A 19,295-nucleotide genomic window follows, 5' to 3' on the forward strand; every position below is an offset into this window, starting at 1 on the left:
ATTTTACATGCATTTCTTAATCTAGTCTAGAAGCAAAATCATAAAAACAACACTATTTAACGTTGTACTAGAGAGCTAAGAAATTCACAATTGAGGGACAAAGTTTCTTCCACAACGCCAATCGCTTCAAGACAAGAATCACATTTGAGGACGTTAGCCAATGCCTCAACTAAATTCTAGCTCCGTCAACACACACGAAACTCACACAAATACGATGTTTTGGATTTAAATGAACCTGAATAAATATGTTCAGCTTAACAATATGGGTATTACTAGTTGAGCCAGGCTTTAGAGAGTGTTATTTTATTAGAATTAATTAATTATTTTTTTACGGGAGTGTGAAAATCATAATGATAACTATATTTAAAAGAATAAAAATTCAATTTAATCCCTAACCTATCATACTCATCAATTTGATCTTTAAACTATTAAAATCATCGAAAAGCTTCTTAAACTATGCTTTCACCTATCAATTTATTCCGTTAATATAGACCAAATTGATGGATAAAAATATATTTAGAGCTGACTTTGATAATTTAGGGATCAAATTGTAAAAAAAATGATAAATTATGAACTAAATATAGTCGAACTTAGTGATCAATCGTTGTGTTATTGTCTGTGTTTATTTATCTGTTTTCTTTAGTGCTGTGTTTGCTGTTCTAACAGTTATGTTATCTTACAGGGTGGCATAGAACAAATTTTATATCATATTCATACAAATTAAATTGCTTAAATCAAGTGTTTGAGGTGTGGTTATTATCACATATAGAGGCTTTCCTCATTTGAAATTCTGTGTTGTGAAAATTGAAAACAAAGAATGCATACAGCATCTCAAAGCTTCATCTTAAATCTAACTCCACAGGTTAACCTTTTCCTCTTTCTCCTTTTTATTGTTTTTTTCTTCCATTGTCTTGTTCTTTATGGTAGTTTGTTCTTTATAACTTGAATATTTGCTTGCAGATGATAAAACACAGGCAGAGAGTAGAAGATTTTGTTTTGTGTGGCTCAAGTTCTAGACATTTCTGTCTTTCTTTGAAGCATGGGCACGGTGCAGCGAGGATTTTGAAAAGGCATTATTTTTTTTTTCTTCTTTTCTTTGTGAATTTTATTTCAGTTGCATGTTTGTTTGAGAAAATACTATGTAACATGACCTGAGGGCTGAGGCTGAACGTCATATTCTTGACTTAGGACATGTTTGGATAAACAACCTAATTCGGTCTGCTCATCATATACTAAGTGCTTATGTATAAGTTATTTCTATATGCTTTAAGTTGTTTTCATAAGCTATCCTACAGAACTTACAGAAATAAGCAGAAAACAACTCATGGACATGTCATAAGTTGTTTCCTTAAGCTCTCTCAAATAGTCTCACACGTGATTATGTTAGTAGACAAACTCAAATAATATAATCCAAACAGTTCCGTAGGCCCTTTTTGGATTAGCTTTAAGCTTATGAGAGGTTTTTAATTAAAATAGGTTTATAGTTTTCCACTTATGAAAAGGTCTTTATAAGGTTATAGATGTTCATGGAGAAGTTAAACGGGACTACAGGAGAGCTTCTGAAAAAATTAAGATGTAAAAGCTAATTTCAACTTAAATGAAAAGGTGTTGTTCAAAAACTTCATAGTTGTGGTAATATTGTTTAATATTTCATTTTCAGGTAAGTTAGTATTGAGAAATTTATCCAAATTTACTCATTATTTTGTGTAAATTTTTTCAGACTAGTTTTGTTCTCACATTCTTTGATTGCTCAGGGAAACTAATCCTCACATGTCACCATGCATGTGATTTTTATTTGAGTCTGTTTAAATGATATAAGATTAATTTTGAAATCCGTTTCTATTTATAGGGAACAAAGTAGATGTCTTCCTACTGCTTCTGTGTTATCAGGTGCCAGTTTTTCTTTCTCTGTCTGCATGCTTCATAAGTTATTTCAATCCTAGATCATAATTTACATGTTACTATTTTCTCTTGAACTTTGATTTTCGTTTTTGTAGATACTGAAATTTCTTCTGCTCGTTTTGAGGAGTTCTCTGTCTCTACTGTTGACACTGATGATGTTAGAGAACTAAAGGTATTGTACAATATTAATTGAAAACTTTTAAATAGTAAGAGAGAGGGAGGGAGGGAGGGAGAAAAATCATAGAAGATAGGCAAAAGGGAATCAAAGGCATAATACGGTGGTAATGATCAATGATAGCTCATAAAATTATAAATGGGACGGGGTTATGGTTCAAACGATTATCTTTGCAGAGTCCATGAGCAATGACCAGTGTTAAGAGTCACACATTGAAAATGAGTTTATAAGTGGGAGTCATCCCTCACTATAGAAGTTGGTTTTGTTGGTTTGAGTTAAGCCCAACCGAAATTATAAGATGGCTAGAAAGTCCATCAAAGATCCATTGGGACACCCACTATCGGGCTGCTCGGGTCATGCTCCAGATGTCCAATCCTAGGTGTGAGGGATGTGTGTTACGAGTTCTACATTGGATGAGATAAAGTCTGAAAATGAGTTTATAAAAATGGGAGACATCCCTCTCTCCACAAGTCTATTTGGTAGGATTAAGTTAGACCAAAACTAAATTCTAAGTAGACTATATGGAGACTTGAGTTAGACCAGAACCAAATGGAATATGTAAGTTGAAGTGGAGCTTATGAATTGTATTTGAACAGCTGCAGTACAACTAATTGTTCCGTTACGTAGACATCATATTTACATTATTCAACAATAGGCACATGCACTATAATGACTTTTCTCAAAAACATTAAGTATGCATTTGAATGAGGATAAGTATTTCGACAAAAGATCGAATTGCGAGGAGACAATATATAATTTTTCTGTTGAATTCTTTTCAAAATTTTAGCCGAACTTATTCTCCAATCTATTAATATATCTGTCATCACATCTAACTTCTAAGGCTATTTAATCATGATATGCTCATAAATTTTAAAATTTAAGTGAAGTTTTAACTCTTCTGTCCAGATAAGCATCGAGGTATCTGGAAACAGAACACAGAGGACTTTTGATGATGTGTTTCAGAAAATGGTTAAAGCTGCACAACCGATCCCAGGATTTCGTAGAGTAAAAGGAGGTGAAGTATTTATGTGGATTTTAAATTGGCATGGTTTATTCATCAGATTGATAACCTTAGCAAAGGAAAAGAGAACAGAACAAGAAGTCAAGAAACTATTTACTTTTTTAGCATAAAATTTCTTGTACGTTAGTAGATATTATGAAAGGTACTTGGGGTAACACCAAGTTTGACTAACCAGATATTACGTGCTGAAGTTTTCTGTTTGGCCAAATAGAAAATGATAATAATAGAACCAAAATCACCAGCAAGTCTGATAATAATCATAATTCATAAGCATAATGTCAACTGACTCTTCGAAACGGTTTTCTTTCGAACTTTATTTTTTTCTGTTTATATCAAAAGATTGACATTTTTCACGTGATCTTGGCATATTGCTGCTCAAAAATTGAGGACAACCAGGAAAAACGCCAAATGTAAGTTTTCTTTCTTTAATGCTTATGTAGCAGTTAATTATTTATCTATTTTTATGTATTTATAGTTAACAATAGCAACCTTGACCACCAAGTCTGTGTGTATCAATGAAGGCATGCATAAAAAAAATGCAAATTAATGTCTCTTTAAGAGTTTGGAACTAGATATTTTGATCCATGTTAAGACATGATTTTCTTGAATTGTAAGGGGACAAATAGTGCATGCTAGTGTCTTGCAGCTTATGTGTGTAAGACACAGTTTAGTTTAATAGGTGCAAATTCTGCTGCAGAAGTTTTGATAAAGAGAAGATTAATTCATTTTTATGGTTGTTTATATATCGTGTTTCACAGATACCAAAAGACATTTTATTAGAGGTGCTCGGACCTTCCAATGTTTTTAATCAAGTTATCAAGGAAATAATCAACTCAACCGTGGCTGAGTATGTGGAGAAGGTATTTTGCCGTTTGCTAATTATAGTATTTCTTGATTTTGTTGCTTCCATGAAATTACATAGCAATGTTTAATTAGTTTCATGTCTCATGTCTATACTACTAGTATTAATCAAACCATGCTTGCTATTACATAAGGATAAATTCCAGAATACTTTGCACTTTACATCATTTTGAACGTAGCCACCTTGAAGCCTTTTAGGTAGCATTTGACATGACTATAGATCATAGAATGCAGTAGATGTAGAACATCTTCTGTTGTCTAAGGTGGAACCAAAATCTGTCAGTTTTTCCTTCTTATGATCTTTTATGTTCTGTTATCATTATGTTCTATTTTTAATATGCACTAACATACAACAAAAAATAAATATCCTGCCTACCGAATAGGGTTTCAAATACATATTCAAAATTGTCACATACCATTATTGGTTTATATCCTTCTGGATTTTTTAGTACAGTTAGTGTTTGGTTTAGCAGTATACCATTCAATTAAATTTTCACTGTTGTGATTTTCAAATTTTAATTTATTTTTTTTAATTATAGGCCATGTGCTCTTTCAAGTATTTTTTTTTCATTGGATCAGAGTTGTCAAATAGTGGAGCTGTAGCGCTATAGTACAGTGGAATTTGAACAAATCACTATTGTTCCACAATATGCCATTAGCACAAAGTGTTGTCAAATAGTGGCCATAGCGGCGCTATAACATTGTAGTGTAGCGAAATTTGAGCAAACCACTATTTTCTACAATCGGCAAGTGACAATATTGCATAGAGAGAAACTTCTTGCTTTTGCTTTGCTTGTTATGTTAAAATGGATTTTGCTGGGAAAATTCTTTGCAGGAGAGTTTAAAAGTCAGCAGTGACTTGAGAGTTGAGCAAAGCTTTGAAGATCTTGAAACTACATTTGAGGAAGGAGAAAAGTTTAGCTTTGATGTTGTACTTCAGCTTCAAGAGTAGAATTGACAGGCATTTATATGTTAAAATCTTACCGGATGGAGTGACATTGCTTCTTCGGTCTGAACCAAGGAATCTCTTAAAATGATTCAAAATGGATCTTGTTTGAATGACATAATATTCAATGTCATCTAAGTGAAAACCACGGTGGCATTTCGTGGTTATGTCATATTCACTGCAAATTCGAATATACACTAAAACATTTTTCCTCCTAATGATGGTGAACTCCACAGTTTCAGTTTATGAAAAGAAAAAAAACTCTACCTGAAACAAGCTATGACTTCTGATTTTCAGCATGCATATTTTAAGGCTACACTCTCTAGATTCCATCAATGCGTGAGAAAACATAGGACATCACTCTACAAACTCTGGAGCAGCCGCGGTTGATTTTGAGAACTACAAAATGAATTTAACTTTGGAGTGTGAAATCTCTTGAAAGCAATGTAGTGGTATTTTCTTTTGGAGTGAAAACTATCTATGATTTTGAAAAACAAATTCATTCCAAAGAACATTTGTGTTTCTCCAAAGGAGAGTGAGTGTTAGAGAGTGCTAGAAAGAGAGTGTTCCTAGCATTTCTCTTCTCCAAATTCAAAACACTTATTTATGAATTTTAAAACTTAGTGATGTGTTGTGTTTGGCTATATCACATTGGCGATGCCACTCTAAATTTTTGTTTCCCAAGCTAACAATTTCTTTGTCTTCAGCACTGCTAAATTTCCTGAAATTAGTCACTTCATCAATCTTCGAACGTTTATAAGTTATAACCATTCTAGTCAGTCATGATCAAGAAGGAAAAAAAGACTTTTTTTACAAAGTTTTCTTGTAGTATAGCCTTTTGCGGTTACTCTAGTTTAATCCATTTCAGTCATACACTCGTATAAAATTCACCAAAATATGTCTTATATTAGATTTTTTAACAAAGGGTTAATTGTTGAAAAATATATGCAAAGTCCGAAAATAGTTCTTGTAGTATGCACAATTTTATATTATAAGCTTAAAGAGCAATTTTCATAATGAAATCTCACCAACCCAACTAAGCTCATTGTTAACCAGTAATTATATCTTCTTTGAGGAAATTAACAAGTAATTAGATCGTTAGTTTTCCACAAACTTTATAAATCAAGCGTCAAGTATTTTATAAACCCCCCTCTCATGAAAAAAAAATGTATTTATAAATCTAATGATGTGTTGTCATATCATTAAATGTATGTGTTAATGATGGTGTGTTGACCATTCAAAGCAATTTTATACATACAACAAACTAAAACCTTCAGAATTGTCACATAAATCAAAAATATTAATTGATTGTCACATAAATCAAAAATATTAATTGAGTTGTGTGTGCAAAATTATTCTGGACGGTCAACTCATCACCGTTAAACTTCTAATTAAATTTAAAAAAAATGTTTTCAAGTGTTGGTAAAAAAACGAGTTGTGTTAAGTAAAATAGTAAAAAAATAAAAAATAATAACTGGTGTTGAGTAGAGCGAAAGTGAAGAAAACCGATTTAATTTCTGTGCTGAGAAAATACAGCGACATAACCATAGCCATAGCAATTTTCCAGTTTCCGATCAAATTGAATGCACAGAAACCATTAACCATTAACCAAACCATGTTGTGGAGTCTCGCCGTTGCTCGGAGCAAAACCATCCAACTTTTCCGCCACAACAATCTCACTCTCCTCCTCCGCCGCCGCAGCTTCTCCACCACCGGTCTCTATGGCATCCCTCATTTGAAATCCCCTAAAGGTTTTCAATCTTTCGTAGATGAAGCCATTCAACGGTATCAAATTCAATTCATTCATTTCATTCTTATTCCTCTTAACCGTTTCTGTTATATTCTCATCTTTTTCTTTTCATTTTTTCAGGTCTGCAGAACTCGTTAGTTACATTTCTTCCAAACCGTCGGCTTCAGAACTCATGCGAGCAATGGATGAGATTTCAGACACTGTAACTACTAACTGCTTTTATTCATTACTCATTGAATTTTACTTCTACAGTGTAAATATTTTTTATACACATGAATCCAATCAATATGAGTTGTTTTAGGAACTATAAAAGTGATATAATGATGTAATTTGATTGAATGCATGTGTAAGAAAGTTTTACATAGTCGGTGCATAAAATTAATCTCTTACGGATTTTGTAAGAAAGTTCTTTGTAATGTCCTTAATTTAAAATAGAAAAGTAAGCGCAAGCAAAGCCTAAGAGTTTGTTTTTCATACACTTACAATGTAGAAATGTTACACTTTCAGCAAGTCACAACCATCCATATAGTACTTTTTGAGTAGTTAGGATAAAAGTTAAATGTTTGTCATGATATGATATTGATGGTTATGATTGATTCTAGTGGTAAAAACTCTTCACAATGGCATCATATATCTTTTCTTTTCAATTAAATTACTTTTTTTTTTTCGTTTTTTTGAACAATTTGTTCTTATTTATCTTAAAGAGTTTAATGTTCACAAATCGTTAATCTAATAAGGTTTACACTATCAGCAAATCACAATCATTCATATGTTAGTGTGAATTTAGAAGTAGTTAGTATAAAAGCCAAACGTTTTTAATGTCCTGATGATTATGTTTGATTGACAGTGTAAAAGCTATTAATTTTTCTTGCCAATTATATATCTTTATTAGACTTACGACGATGATTAAGAGAGTGTGAAGTGAGTGAGTTAATGAAAAGCAAGTGTATGTTTGAAATCTGTTTATTAATTGATTAGTGGAAAGCAAGCTTAAAAGACATGTATATAGGAAAAAGAGTAGTATATGCATATAGGAAGAAGAGAGCGTAAGTGAGTTAGTTACTGAATTGTAAGAGTAAGACCCCTGGATAAGCATATTATGTTGCAGCTTATAGCATAAGCGTTTATCATATAAGAGCTAATGTATAAACTATTTTTATAATAAAAGATAAAATAAAGTCAAACTGTTTTTGTATAAGATATAAGTTGTTTTCATAAGCTATACTGGAGAGCTTGCCAAAATAAGCTGAAAACAGCCTATGAAAATGTCATAAGTTATTTTCCTATGTTCTCCCATCATGTATCACACATGCTAATATCAATAGATATACTCAAATAATCAATCCAATCAGACTGTATATTTGAAATTTGTTTTTAAATTGATTAGTTTAAAACAAGCCTAAAAGACATGTATATAAGAAGAAGAGTAGTATTTGTTTTGTAGTTGTTACTTTTAACTATTTTATCCTATTGCATTGCAATTACTTTAGCTTTTTGTTTTTGATTTCACAGGTTTGTTCTGTTGTTGACTCTGCTGAATTGTGTAGGCAAACCCATCCAAACAGGTCCTTTTCTGCAATTTGTTATTACTCCCTCTGTTCCTTTTTAATTGTCACATTTTGACTTTTTACACAAACCAAGACAACAAATACTTTTACTACTTTTGATACAACAATTTATCTTTTTCCTATAATAACCTTAATCATTTAATACTTCATTTTATACATTTCTCTCTCTGCAATAAATATATAGGGGTAATATAGGTAAAGCCACATTTAATGATACTTTGAACTTTGAAAACGACAATTATTTAGAAACAAAAATTTTATGCAAAAGTGACAATTATAAAGGAACGGAGGGAGTATAATTTATTTAAATCTTTTTTAGAGTAAAGACATAGACTAATTTTTGAGAAAAAACACAGACCTACTTAGTCCTCAGAAATAAAAGTGTGAATTTTGTCATCCAAAATCCCATTTGTTGATCAAATCAATCATTTTAGGATTTTTTTTAGGGTTATTTTAGTCCCGTTCAGAGACCATTTTGACTATCATTTGCGATTTTAGAGGACTAAAGGGATACTTTTAATTTCTAATAGGCGAAACAATTCTTCTTGCTTCTTGTTAATTGATTTATGTTCGTGGTTTCTTGTGTAGTGATCAACTTATAACTTGTTTTTCTTTCTTATCTGATAAATCAGGGAGTTTGTTGAGGAGGCTGACAAGGCAGCGATGAAAATTAATGAATATCTACATGTGAGGTGACCCGTGATTGATTTGTGTCAAGGATTTTGTTTTATTGGTTAGCTCTTTCCATTTCCTTTGGCATCCCTTGATCGGTTTAAGATAGTTAGCTGTAGCAATTTTGTTAACTTCTGTTGCAGTTGGCTACAACATTCTTTCAGTTGTATCTTGGCTGTACTGCAATGATGTTACAATGTCATCAATATATATTATGATGTTTTAAAGTCAGCATTTTGAATCTAAAATATACTTTTGCTAAGAGTAAGAAGTTTGAGTGGATTAAATTCCGAAACATAAGTGATTGGAATGTGAAAATTATTAGTATTTTGGACGAGAGGGAGGAAAAGGGAGCATAGACTCTGAAAATAGAGTATCATATCATGTCAAGAATGAAGTTATGTAAATGTCTAATGAGTATCTCCTCTGTTTGCTTTATAGTATCTGAACACAAGCCATGATATCTATGATGCGCTGAAGAAAGCCGAGCAAGAATGTCATATGCCTTCTGCAGAAGCTCAAAGGGGAATTAAAAGCTTACGTGTTGAAATGGAAAGGGGTGGAATTCATCTTTGCCCTGGTAACCATATTACTCACAATACCATTTATGCTCTCAAAAACAATGTAGGGAACCTTTTCCTTTGAAAACTTGTTTATATGAAGCTATTTGTTTGCAGAGAAATTAGATCGAGTGAACAAACTAGATATTGGAATTTCTCACCTATGTAGAGAGTAAGTATGTTAATAACTTACATTTATGGATTTTTTGGGGGGAAGAGCTTACATTTATGAATTGGTTGGCGCTTCTTTTGCTTGTTAATGAATAATTTGTTTTTATTGGAAGTAGTCTGTTTCTCAAACATACTGTATTTCTATTATTTTTGCTTGTTGGTATCTGTGGGTAAACAGGTACATTGTAAAGAAAAAAGGTCCTTCAACGCTACGCAGTAAATGAAATAAGGATTTTATTGAAAACTTTGTGCTCTAAAAATTTAATACATCGATTCACATTGACAAATTTACTAGACATTGAAATTCCTCGTATATGTTTAGAGTAGTTATATCATTGTATTTGTGTGATTTATCAGCAGTACAAACCACAGTTATTCCACACTATGTGGGGGTGTATGCATGGATTAGTTGATGCCATTGGTCAATACAAAAAAACGTCCACGGGGCAGGAAATTTAGGGATGATGTCAAGTGTTAGAATGGCATATCAACATGCTACATAAGCAATGTTATACGGAATATTTCACCGTGTTAGTTTGAAGGGATCTAATCATGAAATTTGAAAACTATTAGGCTTAGTTAAAAGTTTCTAATCCATAAGATCTTAATTTAAAGTTCCATCTGTGATTTCTATTGCATCATCATTCATGACTGGTGCTCCCAAAAGCAAGTTATAACATGTTTGAAGTAGGCTTGCTTTTTCTGTGCTCTTGATCTGTTCATTTTGTTTGGTATGGATTGGTTTGGTTAGGTACAATCAAAATATTGTCATAGACCCAGGAACTGTTGATATATATCCTGCATCTCGCATCCCCAAAAATTTGCATCATCTTTTCAAGCCTATCTATAAATCGGAACCTTTAATAACTAAGGATATATCAGAGTCCAAGGACACCGTTAAAGAGAAAGGATTTCGAATTACAACTGATCCACGGACTCTTGATTCTGTGCTGCAGTTGTCGTCAGATGATGAGGTAGATTCTATTCAATAATTTTACTTTGATATGTTAATTCTTGTAACAAGGAATTAAGGATTAAGCATAAGTTTTGTTAATGAGTTTCCTCTAAATTAAAGTGAACTAGAGAAGTATTTGGAACCAGGATTTGGATTCTTTCCTGTATTTCGATAACAGGATATGTTTTTATTTTAGTTTATACTTTTTTTTTTTGAAGAATAACAGGATATGGTTGTGTAGAAGAGAGAAAATAAAAAATTATTTAATTAACTTGCCACAAAAATATTTAATAAGATTAATTTTGCTGAAAATGAAATTATATTGGTATTTCTGTTCAAAGGTATTTTTGTCATTAAAAAAATTGTAACATTTTTCTCTTCTCACTTTCTATCCAATTAAGTAATGGGAGAGAGAAAGATACTTTTTTCTCATCGATTTTGTTCACCTCTTTCTCTTCTCTCAAACTGGTTATCTCAAAACTAGCCAGTGTAGTAGTGATGAATGTTGTAGGTTAGCAGCTCAAATGGGCCTATATAATGAAATCATAATTTTTTTTTTTCCACTTTGAACTTGAATTGATTTTTTTGTTCTTTTCTCTGTATCAAGATTAGGAAAATGGTATATATACAAGCAAATTCTGTTCCACATGCGAATGTTGATGTCCTCAAAAGGCTTATATCTGCTCGACATGAGCAAGCTCAGGTTTGAATCATCATTTGGCACCCTGACTCTTTTTATGCCCTTTCTTTGGTGCCGCAGCATAAGGGTCTGTGTTGTCTGTTTTATTTCATTCTTTGTTACTGTTTGGTGTACATGATTTCCACATCCCAAGCATACATTGGATATTTTCTGTTTTTTCCTTTTGTGGCAAAAGAAGTTTATTAATGAAGAAAATTAAGCTCAAAGAAAAAGGATAAGAAATCCTCTAAGAAATATAAAACAAAGATGGCTGGTAGAAAGCAGGAATAAAGGTAGGATCATGTAATTATGGGAGTTAGAGTAACAGTAATAAGGGCCTGTTTGGATTGGCTTATTTGCGCTTATCATATGGCATAATTTTGTGAGCCTGTTGGGGAGAATTTTTGTGAGCTTATCATAAGACCAAAAAATATAAGACAGGAATGCTCTGTAGTTTACACACATAAATTTCATTACTCACCTGCCATGTCTCTTCGTTGCCAAACTGAGAAAAGTTATAGGAGATTGGACTTTGTAATAAAGCCTGCCAATCCCCCTACGCGTCTGGGAAAAAACCTCTAAATAGATCATTAGCAGAACGCCAAGGGGTGGTTAAAGATTTAATTGTGTCCCAAATGAAGTTTAGAGTTGAAAACTGCCCTTGAAAATTCCCACACATCTCTCATGCAATAAGCATCAGAGAACTGCAAAAACATAACAATGCCGCAACTATAGCCTCTTTTTGCAACCCAAAACTTCAATTGAGAGAAACGAATGCAATTTCTTTGGAAAGAACCAATATTCTCTAAAAGTCCCCAACAGTTCATTCCAAAGAAAAGTAGCTGCAGAACAGTGAAAAAAGAGACAAGCACCTGGTTTCCGTAATAGAACTGCACATAACACACTTGTTGGTAGACAAAGCAGTGAGAGGTATGTGCATCTGTAACATGTCATTAGTGTTAGTCCTGTTGAGAGCAACAGTCCAAATAAAATATTTGAGTTTTGAATTTCCACATGGGTTTGTCCAAGATAAATCCATGTCTATCAGGGGAATTGATGAGGAACTAATATTAGGATTCAGAAGAAAATACACCTAAGGAGTCAAGATTCCACATTCTTTTACTAGTATTAGAAGAAAAGCGAATCAACTCTATCAAAAACAAAAGAAAATGTAACTCATTAGCCTAATTTGACATTTGTTCAAGAATTATGAGTAGGTAAGGTTGGTTGATTTGATCAAAATCTTGATAGAATTTCATCCATGTTGACTTAAGTTAATAATTTTGACTAGTATTTCCCAACAAAGTTTATTGTCTCTTCTATTTTGACTTCATCACTCATTTATTTTACCTTCTGATTATTTGATCCAGATACTGGGGTGTGGATCTTATGCAGAACTTGCTGTTAAGTCCAACATGGCTTCATCACCGAAAGTTGTAATGTCATTTTTACATGAAATGAGCAAGATGGTCCAGGCTAAGTCTACAGAGGTATAGAATATGGATTCCTGTTAGGCATCCTATGTTTGGAGACAAGGTATTATAGCCATAGTGGCTTGTGCTTGTAACTGAAAAAAATTATCTTCTCTTTTCCTTACAAGGAGCTCAACTTACTTACAAAATTCAAGAGAGAAAAATGCGGTCAGAGTAATGGAGATTTAAGGCCTTGGGATGAAGCCTATTACACGACAATGATGAAGTCATCTGTTTATAAATTGGATTCTTTGGTACATATGATATACCTAATGTTGTGTTTGTCTTTATTAAACACATGTTTGTTTCTCACATAAACGCATAAAAATGTGTGCAGGTTGCAGCATCATATTTTTCTTTGTCAAACTGTATTGAGGGTTTGAAGGTTCTGGTGAATTCATTGTTTGGTGTTATCTGTCACAGAATCCCTCTTGCACCTGGTGAATCTTGGGATCCTCAAGTGCTTAAACTGTGTCTTCATCATCCTGAGGAGGTATTTAGTGTAGAAATCTGTGATTAGAAGTGAATTTGGATCCATCAAATAAAACTAAAATGTTGGGATAGAAATACTTTTAACTCGGACAATGATTTTCTGAAGCTTTCAATTTTATATAAAAATTACATCTTTGACTATTAATTAATTCAATAATTGAGTTTTGGTCCAAAATTTAGTAAATCTGTGGAAGATCATTAACGAAATAGTCAAATAAACTCCTAGTTGTTTGCTTTTATTCAGCTTCAAAGCACTAAGACTGAAGGTTATTTCAGGGTGACTTGGGATATCTCTACCTCGATTTGTACTCAAGAAAGGGGAAGTATCCTGGCTGTGCTCATTTTGCAATTAAAGGGGGTCGCAGAATTTCTCAAACAGAATACCAACTTCCTGTATGTGAAATTTCTCCATGCCCTTATGCTTTTTTTTTTTCTTTTTCACACAAATATGCAGTTCCTTTTGACATGAGTTTTCATAAAGATGTTGTATTAGAGCTAAAATACATACAGATGGCTAATTTATCTTAACAACGGGCTGCAGAATTTCCCTTTATCCCAAAATAAGAGTACCCAACAGCACTAAACTGTGCTTCTTAACAATATAAGAATCCATTAGAAACTGGTTGTGTAGGTATTAAGAGAGAAGCATTCTCTCAAATGCATAGTGGCACTTTTTGCATCTGATTCAAAAATACATATTTTAAGGCATAAGTGTTCGGAGCACTTAGATAGTAAATTATTCTTGGATAACTCTTGGTAAATATATTGTTCGCTGTTCAGATTTTCTAAGTGCTATGTATAATTGTTCAATAAATGTGATTTTCTTCCAAAGATGAAAATTATTTCTTCTTTTTTCTCATACAAACATCAGTGCTCATCTTAGACTTTAGCAGAGGTAAACTGTTTCTTGATTCTGATAATTTTGCAGATCGTGGCTCTTGTTTGTAATTTTTCAGGTTCAAGGAATCCATCAGCGGTAAGGCTTAATCACTCAGAAGTGGAAACCCTATTTCATGAGTTTGGACATGCTCTTCATTCACTGCTTTCAAGAACGGTATTCTCTTGAACTTTTCACGCACAAATTGTAGCTTTACAAAATGAGGACAAAGCTGTATAAAGCGGTGGAGCCAAATACGAACATTTAGGGAGTTTGAGTTGGTGATGGAAATTTGACAATTTTAATGTTATGTAAAAATAAAGTTTTCAAAATAAAAAACTTTTTCTTTTCAAATATCTCTACAATTAATGAGTTGGTTTGAGTGGAAGAGGAGAGGCCCATGATATCCAGCTCTACCCTATCGAGTAGGTGGATACTCTAGGAAACATAAACACACACAATTGTCGTCAACAAATTTACAAAAGGGAAACTGCTTCATCTTGAAGACCGTATTGACAAATATATGTTTCAAGAATTATCAATATGATGTTTATGTTAAGTGAGTGGTTTTTTGAGAACATGCAGTATTTGTTTCGTTATCAAAAGACTTTTGGAATATGAATATAGTGTAATATAATTGATTAAAAAATTGATTATAATAATGAAGTAATATTTAGCAAAAAAAAAAATAATTAATGAAGTAATATGGAAACTAATCTGAAGAGATACTCTAAAATAATACACTAATCCTAGGGGATAAATTAAAATATGTTAACATAACATCTAGATATATCCCCTCAAAAAAAAAAATCTAGATATATATAAGATATTTATATATTTTAAAACTCGCCCTGAAGCTAAAGTTTACCAAGCTTTTACCTTTTTACTAATATACTCTTAATGGCGGAGTTGTGGCCTTCCGCCATTGACAATATTGATATATGTTTAAAACATGTTAACGTTATTGGTTTATCTCTATTAAATTATTTATAGAACATGTGAAACATGTTAAACTATTAATAACATGTAAAATATAGCAGCCCAATATCTTCTGATCAAATATTCTAAAGATGACATATGAACATGATTTGGGAAAATGGTGTTTAACTTTGATGACATTGTTTAAATGAATTTTGAAATTGTAATCATGGGTTGTCTTACAAATTACCAAAAATTTTAGTAAACCAAATACCATCACAAGCAATTAATGAATAATGATTTACTTGATCACAAAATGTTTTTGAAAAAGGTTACTGTTGTTACTTTTGTAATGTGATGCTGTCATGTTTTCATTGTAGGACTACCAACATTTTTCAGGCACAAGAACGGTTCTTGATTTTGCAGAAATACCATCGAACCTCTTTGAGTGAGTCAGATTTTCTTTTGCTGATCTGATTAGTAGAATGCTGCAAGAAATGCGCCCTTTTAAGTCTTTACCTTAAATCAAAGTGGCAAATAAAATATTAGGGGACACAAGGATAAAATAAATTTTGGCTTAAAGCATAATATAAACACTCATATTAGTGTTTAGAATACATTTATAAAAATAACTAATGATATGTCCATAAGTTGTTTTTAGCTTATTTCCAGAAGTCCCTAAAATGGGAAGCTTCTCTTAGCTTATTCAAGCAGAGTACATTGAATTAGTGTTTAACTAAGCTTTCTAGAATAGCCTAAGCTTTTAAGTTCTTTTACTCAAGTGCACCCTAAAAGATGTGGTTAATGATGGCATACAAGGGAGGGACAGAGACAATTTCTAGTCACACCTCAAAAAGTCTTGGTTACAGCCCTAAATGACTAAAATATCCATAAAATGAAATAAATTTGCAGTTGTATCGAAAGTCGCATGGCACTCTCAAACTGTGTTTACACATTCTCTGTACGTCAACTGAGTTTACCTAGCCTGCGTAAATTGAGTTTAACGTACTTTGTGTATGTAAACTGAGTTTACATATTTGTTGTACGTAATCTGAGTTCATGTAATATGCTTAAATTGAGTTTACGTAGCCTACGTAGACTCAGTTTATGTATTTCTTTAAGAATCTGAATTTTGAGATGTACAAGGGCAATTACGTTATTATCATTTAATTTCAATGAAAATTGGTTGTAACTGGAAATTTTTGGAGTGTAACTAGAAATTGTCAGGGACAGAATTGGAGTTTGAGAAAACTGAAATTTTCAGGAACTAAAATAGGGATTTAGATAAGTTTAAAAAATAAGAAGTTTTAGTCCCTGTTAGTTGACAAAGGTTTTCTCCAAAGACCATTTGGAATTAACATCATTCTTAGAATCATAGAATCAAACTCATTATTAATAGGATTTGAATTGGCAAATCATATCAGTTAGCATATATTTTATTTATTCTACATAGTAATATATAGAGAGGTTATTGAGCAGGTGGTATAGGATGGGGGTGTCAGCGAGGTGCTAACCTAGTTGGGATGTCCCTGATTCCCCTTGATGCCCTCCCTACTTTTGGCTTATCTAAAAATAAATAAATTATATAGAGGTGACTGTGGTCTGATTCAGACACAGAAACCACAAATTCAACAATCGTAAATGAAATGAGGAAAGTAAAAAGGTGTTTTGTTTGTGGAACTTTGAACAGTGTCCTACATGTAGCCATAAGTAAGGAAGAAATTTCTGTCAAATACATGCTGTACCCTCTAGTGTGCAGATGCTTGCAGTGGTAATGATTTGCTAGATTGTGATTAACTTGATATTATTTTTGGTGCACAGATACTATGCATGGGATTATAGAGTTTTGAAAACATTTGCTAGACACTATTCAACGGGTGATGTAATCCCTGAGAAATTGGTCGAGTCAATGCTGGGTGCCAAAAATATGTTTGCTGCAACTGATCTGCAACGTCAGGTGTTTTTCCTTTTGTTTTTCTTAATGCCTATTTTGGGGAAGGACTGGATGGTGTCTTTAGTCAGCATCATCCCATAGTTTTCTATTTATGAAAAATAGAATTAACATGGTGTGACTATGCTTTCTGTCAGATCTTCTATGCCCTAGCTGACCAGACACTACATGGTGAGCAGCCACACCCTCTTGGTGATATTAGTTCTGTTCTTTCAGAACTGAAAAGAAAACATACCAATCTGGAACATATAGAAGGCACACACTGGGAGGCCCGATTTAGTCATCTCCTTAATTATGGCGCAGGTGAGTGTGAAATTGAACTTTCTCTAATCTCTCTTGAGCTGTATTGATGATTTTGAACCTACTGATATGTCATTAAGTTCATGTTCCATTATGTCAAGATATGCTAGCTTTTTGAGAAGGATAGAAATCTTTGGTTTTCTAATTTAGAGGTTTAGATTATATCTGGGGAGATAGTTGATTTTCCCTGAACAAACTGCTTTTTATGTGTAAGCTTCAAATTTCCCTGAACAAACTGCTTTTTATGTGTAAGCTTCAAATGGCTGGACATTTTGAATTTAAATTTAAGTATGGATCAGATTCTACAGTATTTTAAATAATGGCAGAAGTTTTGTACATATATAATTATGGTAGTATTAACTATCCTATCGATGCCACATAAACAACCAAAATCTTTTGGTCCGAGTGTTGTACATAGATTTTACTTCCTTTAACCAAAATCCCAAGATCAAGTCTTTTGAACGGAAAAAAATGAGCATTGAGAGAGCTTGATCCCCTTCTAGAAAACCAAGGATCTAATGCAAAAAACAATTGCCGACAAAACGTGTTAAGCCACAACTTAAAATTCTTCATAATTGAAATATTAGTTGTAAAGTCGATAATTTTTCATACTTGTTTTCTTTGTGCAGGGTATTATAGCTATTTGTATGCCAAATGTTTTGCTGCAACCATATGGAAGAAGGTTTGCAAGGAGGATCCGTTATCACCAATTGCAGGCAATGCTCTAAGAACAAAATTCTTACAGCATGGAGGAGCCAGAGACCCAGCTGTTATATTAAATGATGTAGTACCAGATGGTATATATAGGTCTTATAATGGAGGGATAATCCCTGATATTTCAAGTCTCTGTGAGGAAATGGAACTCATGGAAGAAAATCAGAAAAAAGTACATTTGTTGTGAGTTTTAAAGAAAAAATTGGATAGGACCCAACAAGCACTGAGCAAAAGAGATATCATCGACAGAAGCGCGTTGCAATTGAAGTAGCCGTAACTGGACTGAACTGAGTTCTGCTGGAGTCATATGTGATTGGTAGCATCCAGAAGTTGAGCAAACACTCCAGCTCTCGGATTTATTTTCTTGACGCCCCATTCCAAATCTCCTTCAATCAAAATTTGTAGGCCTTATTTAGGATAAGCGTCTTTGTGTCTATTCTCATGATCGTTTTATATATAAAAAAAGGGGGTAACGTTTGAGAATCCATTCTTGGCACAATTTCACTTGCCAATTACAGGCATTCTCACATGAGAAGAAATAAACTGGACCTTTATCACCTCACATTTAAAACAGAGGTTGGAAATGTAGCAAATTTTTGCATATCTATGATATTATTGACCAGAGGTTGGAAGTGTTGTTCACTCATGAGTTTCCTTAGTCTATGTTGTATATGATCATGTTAAATAGAGTAGGATCGTTTTTTTTTTTTTTTTTTTTTTTTGACAGGGTAGTACTCTTCCACTTCAGATATTGTCTAAATAGAACGTCTAAATAGAAAATAATATATGAATTAATTGTCAAGAGCTTTTCTCACCAAAGTCATCTAAAAGCTAGAAATAACGAGTGCTTTCGTGATGAAGATACTCCTTTGTACAGTTTCATGCAGTTATTGTTAGCCTGGCAGCAACCTTCAAAGCTTTCTCAAGAGACAACAGTTCTTCGACGTTCGATATCCTGTACTGAGTTTGAGGGTGATTCAGGTATTGTTATTCTCATTGTGGGACAATTATTATCCAAAATTTATTTATCTTTCGACAGAACTTCGAATTATTAGGATCCTTTTCCCTAAAATCCGGAAGGTTAACAAAAAACTTTGTTAAAAAAACTATAAAATAAAACTATTAAAAATTGAACGAAACAATCGGTTCAAGTGATTAATGAGTTCCACCACCAATTATTCAGGAGAATTTAAGTACGATTTTTAGATGAACGATATTAATGTTAAGGAGTGCCTCAAGACACTCTTTAAAGGTCTTAAATTGTAACTTTTTACAAAATCTCATGTATTCAATACATTGGAAATTAAATTA

The 19,295-nt window shown here is 32.8% G+C and overlaps 2 protein-coding genes across 4 annotated transcripts; both read left to right on the plus strand.

The window, feature by feature from the left end:
• Positions 1-607: 607 nt before the first annotated feature.
• On the plus strand, positions 608-5,090 carry LOC146935243 (uncharacterized). Its single transcript, XM_085750427.1, has 8 exons — positions 608-862; positions 961-1,070; positions 1,850-1,890; positions 1,998-2,074; positions 2,984-3,092; positions 3,495-3,508; positions 3,857-3,958; positions 4,795-5,090. The coding sequence occupies exons 1-8, from the start codon at positions 818-820 to the stop codon at positions 4,909-4,911; spliced, it is 615 nt and encodes a 204-aa protein (XP_085606553.1). The 5' UTR covers positions 608-817; the 3' UTR covers positions 4,912-5,090.
• Positions 5,091-6,403: 1,313 nt separating this feature from the next.
• On the plus strand, positions 6,404-18,626 carry LOC146935244 (Zincin-like metalloproteases family protein). 3 transcript variants are annotated; one of them, XM_085750426.1, is made up of 17 exons: positions 6,404-6,690; positions 6,776-6,857; positions 8,168-8,220; positions 8,856-8,956; positions 9,337-9,475; positions 9,573-9,627; positions 10,378-10,600; positions 11,189-11,284; positions 12,631-12,750; positions 12,861-12,986; positions 13,070-13,225; positions 13,501-13,617; positions 14,153-14,278; positions 15,400-15,467; positions 16,841-16,976; positions 17,108-17,273; positions 17,900-18,626. In XM_085750426.1, exons 5-17 carry the CDS (start codon positions 9,397-9,399, stop codon positions 18,169-18,171), a joined length of 1,740 nt encoding a protein of 579 aa, XP_085606552.1. In that variant the 5' UTR covers positions 6,404-6,690; positions 6,776-6,857; positions 8,168-8,220; positions 8,856-8,956; positions 9,337-9,396; the 3' UTR covers positions 18,172-18,626. The 3 variants fall into 3 exon arrangements, with proteins under 3 accessions (XP_085606552.1, XP_085606551.1, XP_085606550.1); XM_085750425.1 differs by having other exon boundaries at positions 8,856-8,915; XM_085750424.1 differs by having other exon boundaries at positions 8,856-8,910.
• The last annotated feature ends 669 nt before the right edge of the window (positions 18,627-19,295 follow it).

The sequence above is a fragment of the Medicago sativa genome, chromosome 3 (genome assembly GCF_051527215.1).
Source record: "Medicago sativa cultivar Bolivia chromosome 3, Bolivia_mono, whole genome shotgun sequence".
NCBI lineage: Eukaryota > Viridiplantae > Streptophyta > Magnoliopsida > Fabales > Fabaceae > Medicago > Medicago sativa.

Bases quoted from the DNA above. Each gene is read 5' to 3' on its own strand.
- LOC146935243 (XM_085750427.1), top strand. From the start codon at position 818: ATGCATACAGCATCTCAAAGCTTCATCTTAAATCTAACTCCACAG. The intron at 1,891-1,997 runs GTGCCAGTTTTT...TCGTTTTTGTAG, and splicing joins TACTGCTTCTGTGTTATCAG to ATACTGAAATTTCTTCTGCT. The intron at 2,075-2,983 runs GTATTGTACAAT...TCTTCTGTCCAG, and splicing joins ATGATGTTAGAGAACTAAAG to ATAAGCATCGAGGTATCTGG.
- LOC146935244 (XM_085750424.1), top strand. From the start codon at position 6,521: ATGTTGTGGAGTCTCGCCGTTGCTCGGAGCAAAACCATCCAACTTTTC. The intron at 11,285-12,630 runs GTTTGAATCATC...TATTTGATCCAG, and splicing joins CTCGACATGAGCAAGCTCAG to ATACTGGGGTGTGGATCTTA. The intron at 17,274-17,899 runs GTGAGTGTGAAA...TTCTTTGTGCAG, and splicing joins TCTCCTTAATTATGGCGCAG to GGTATTATAGCTATTTGTAT.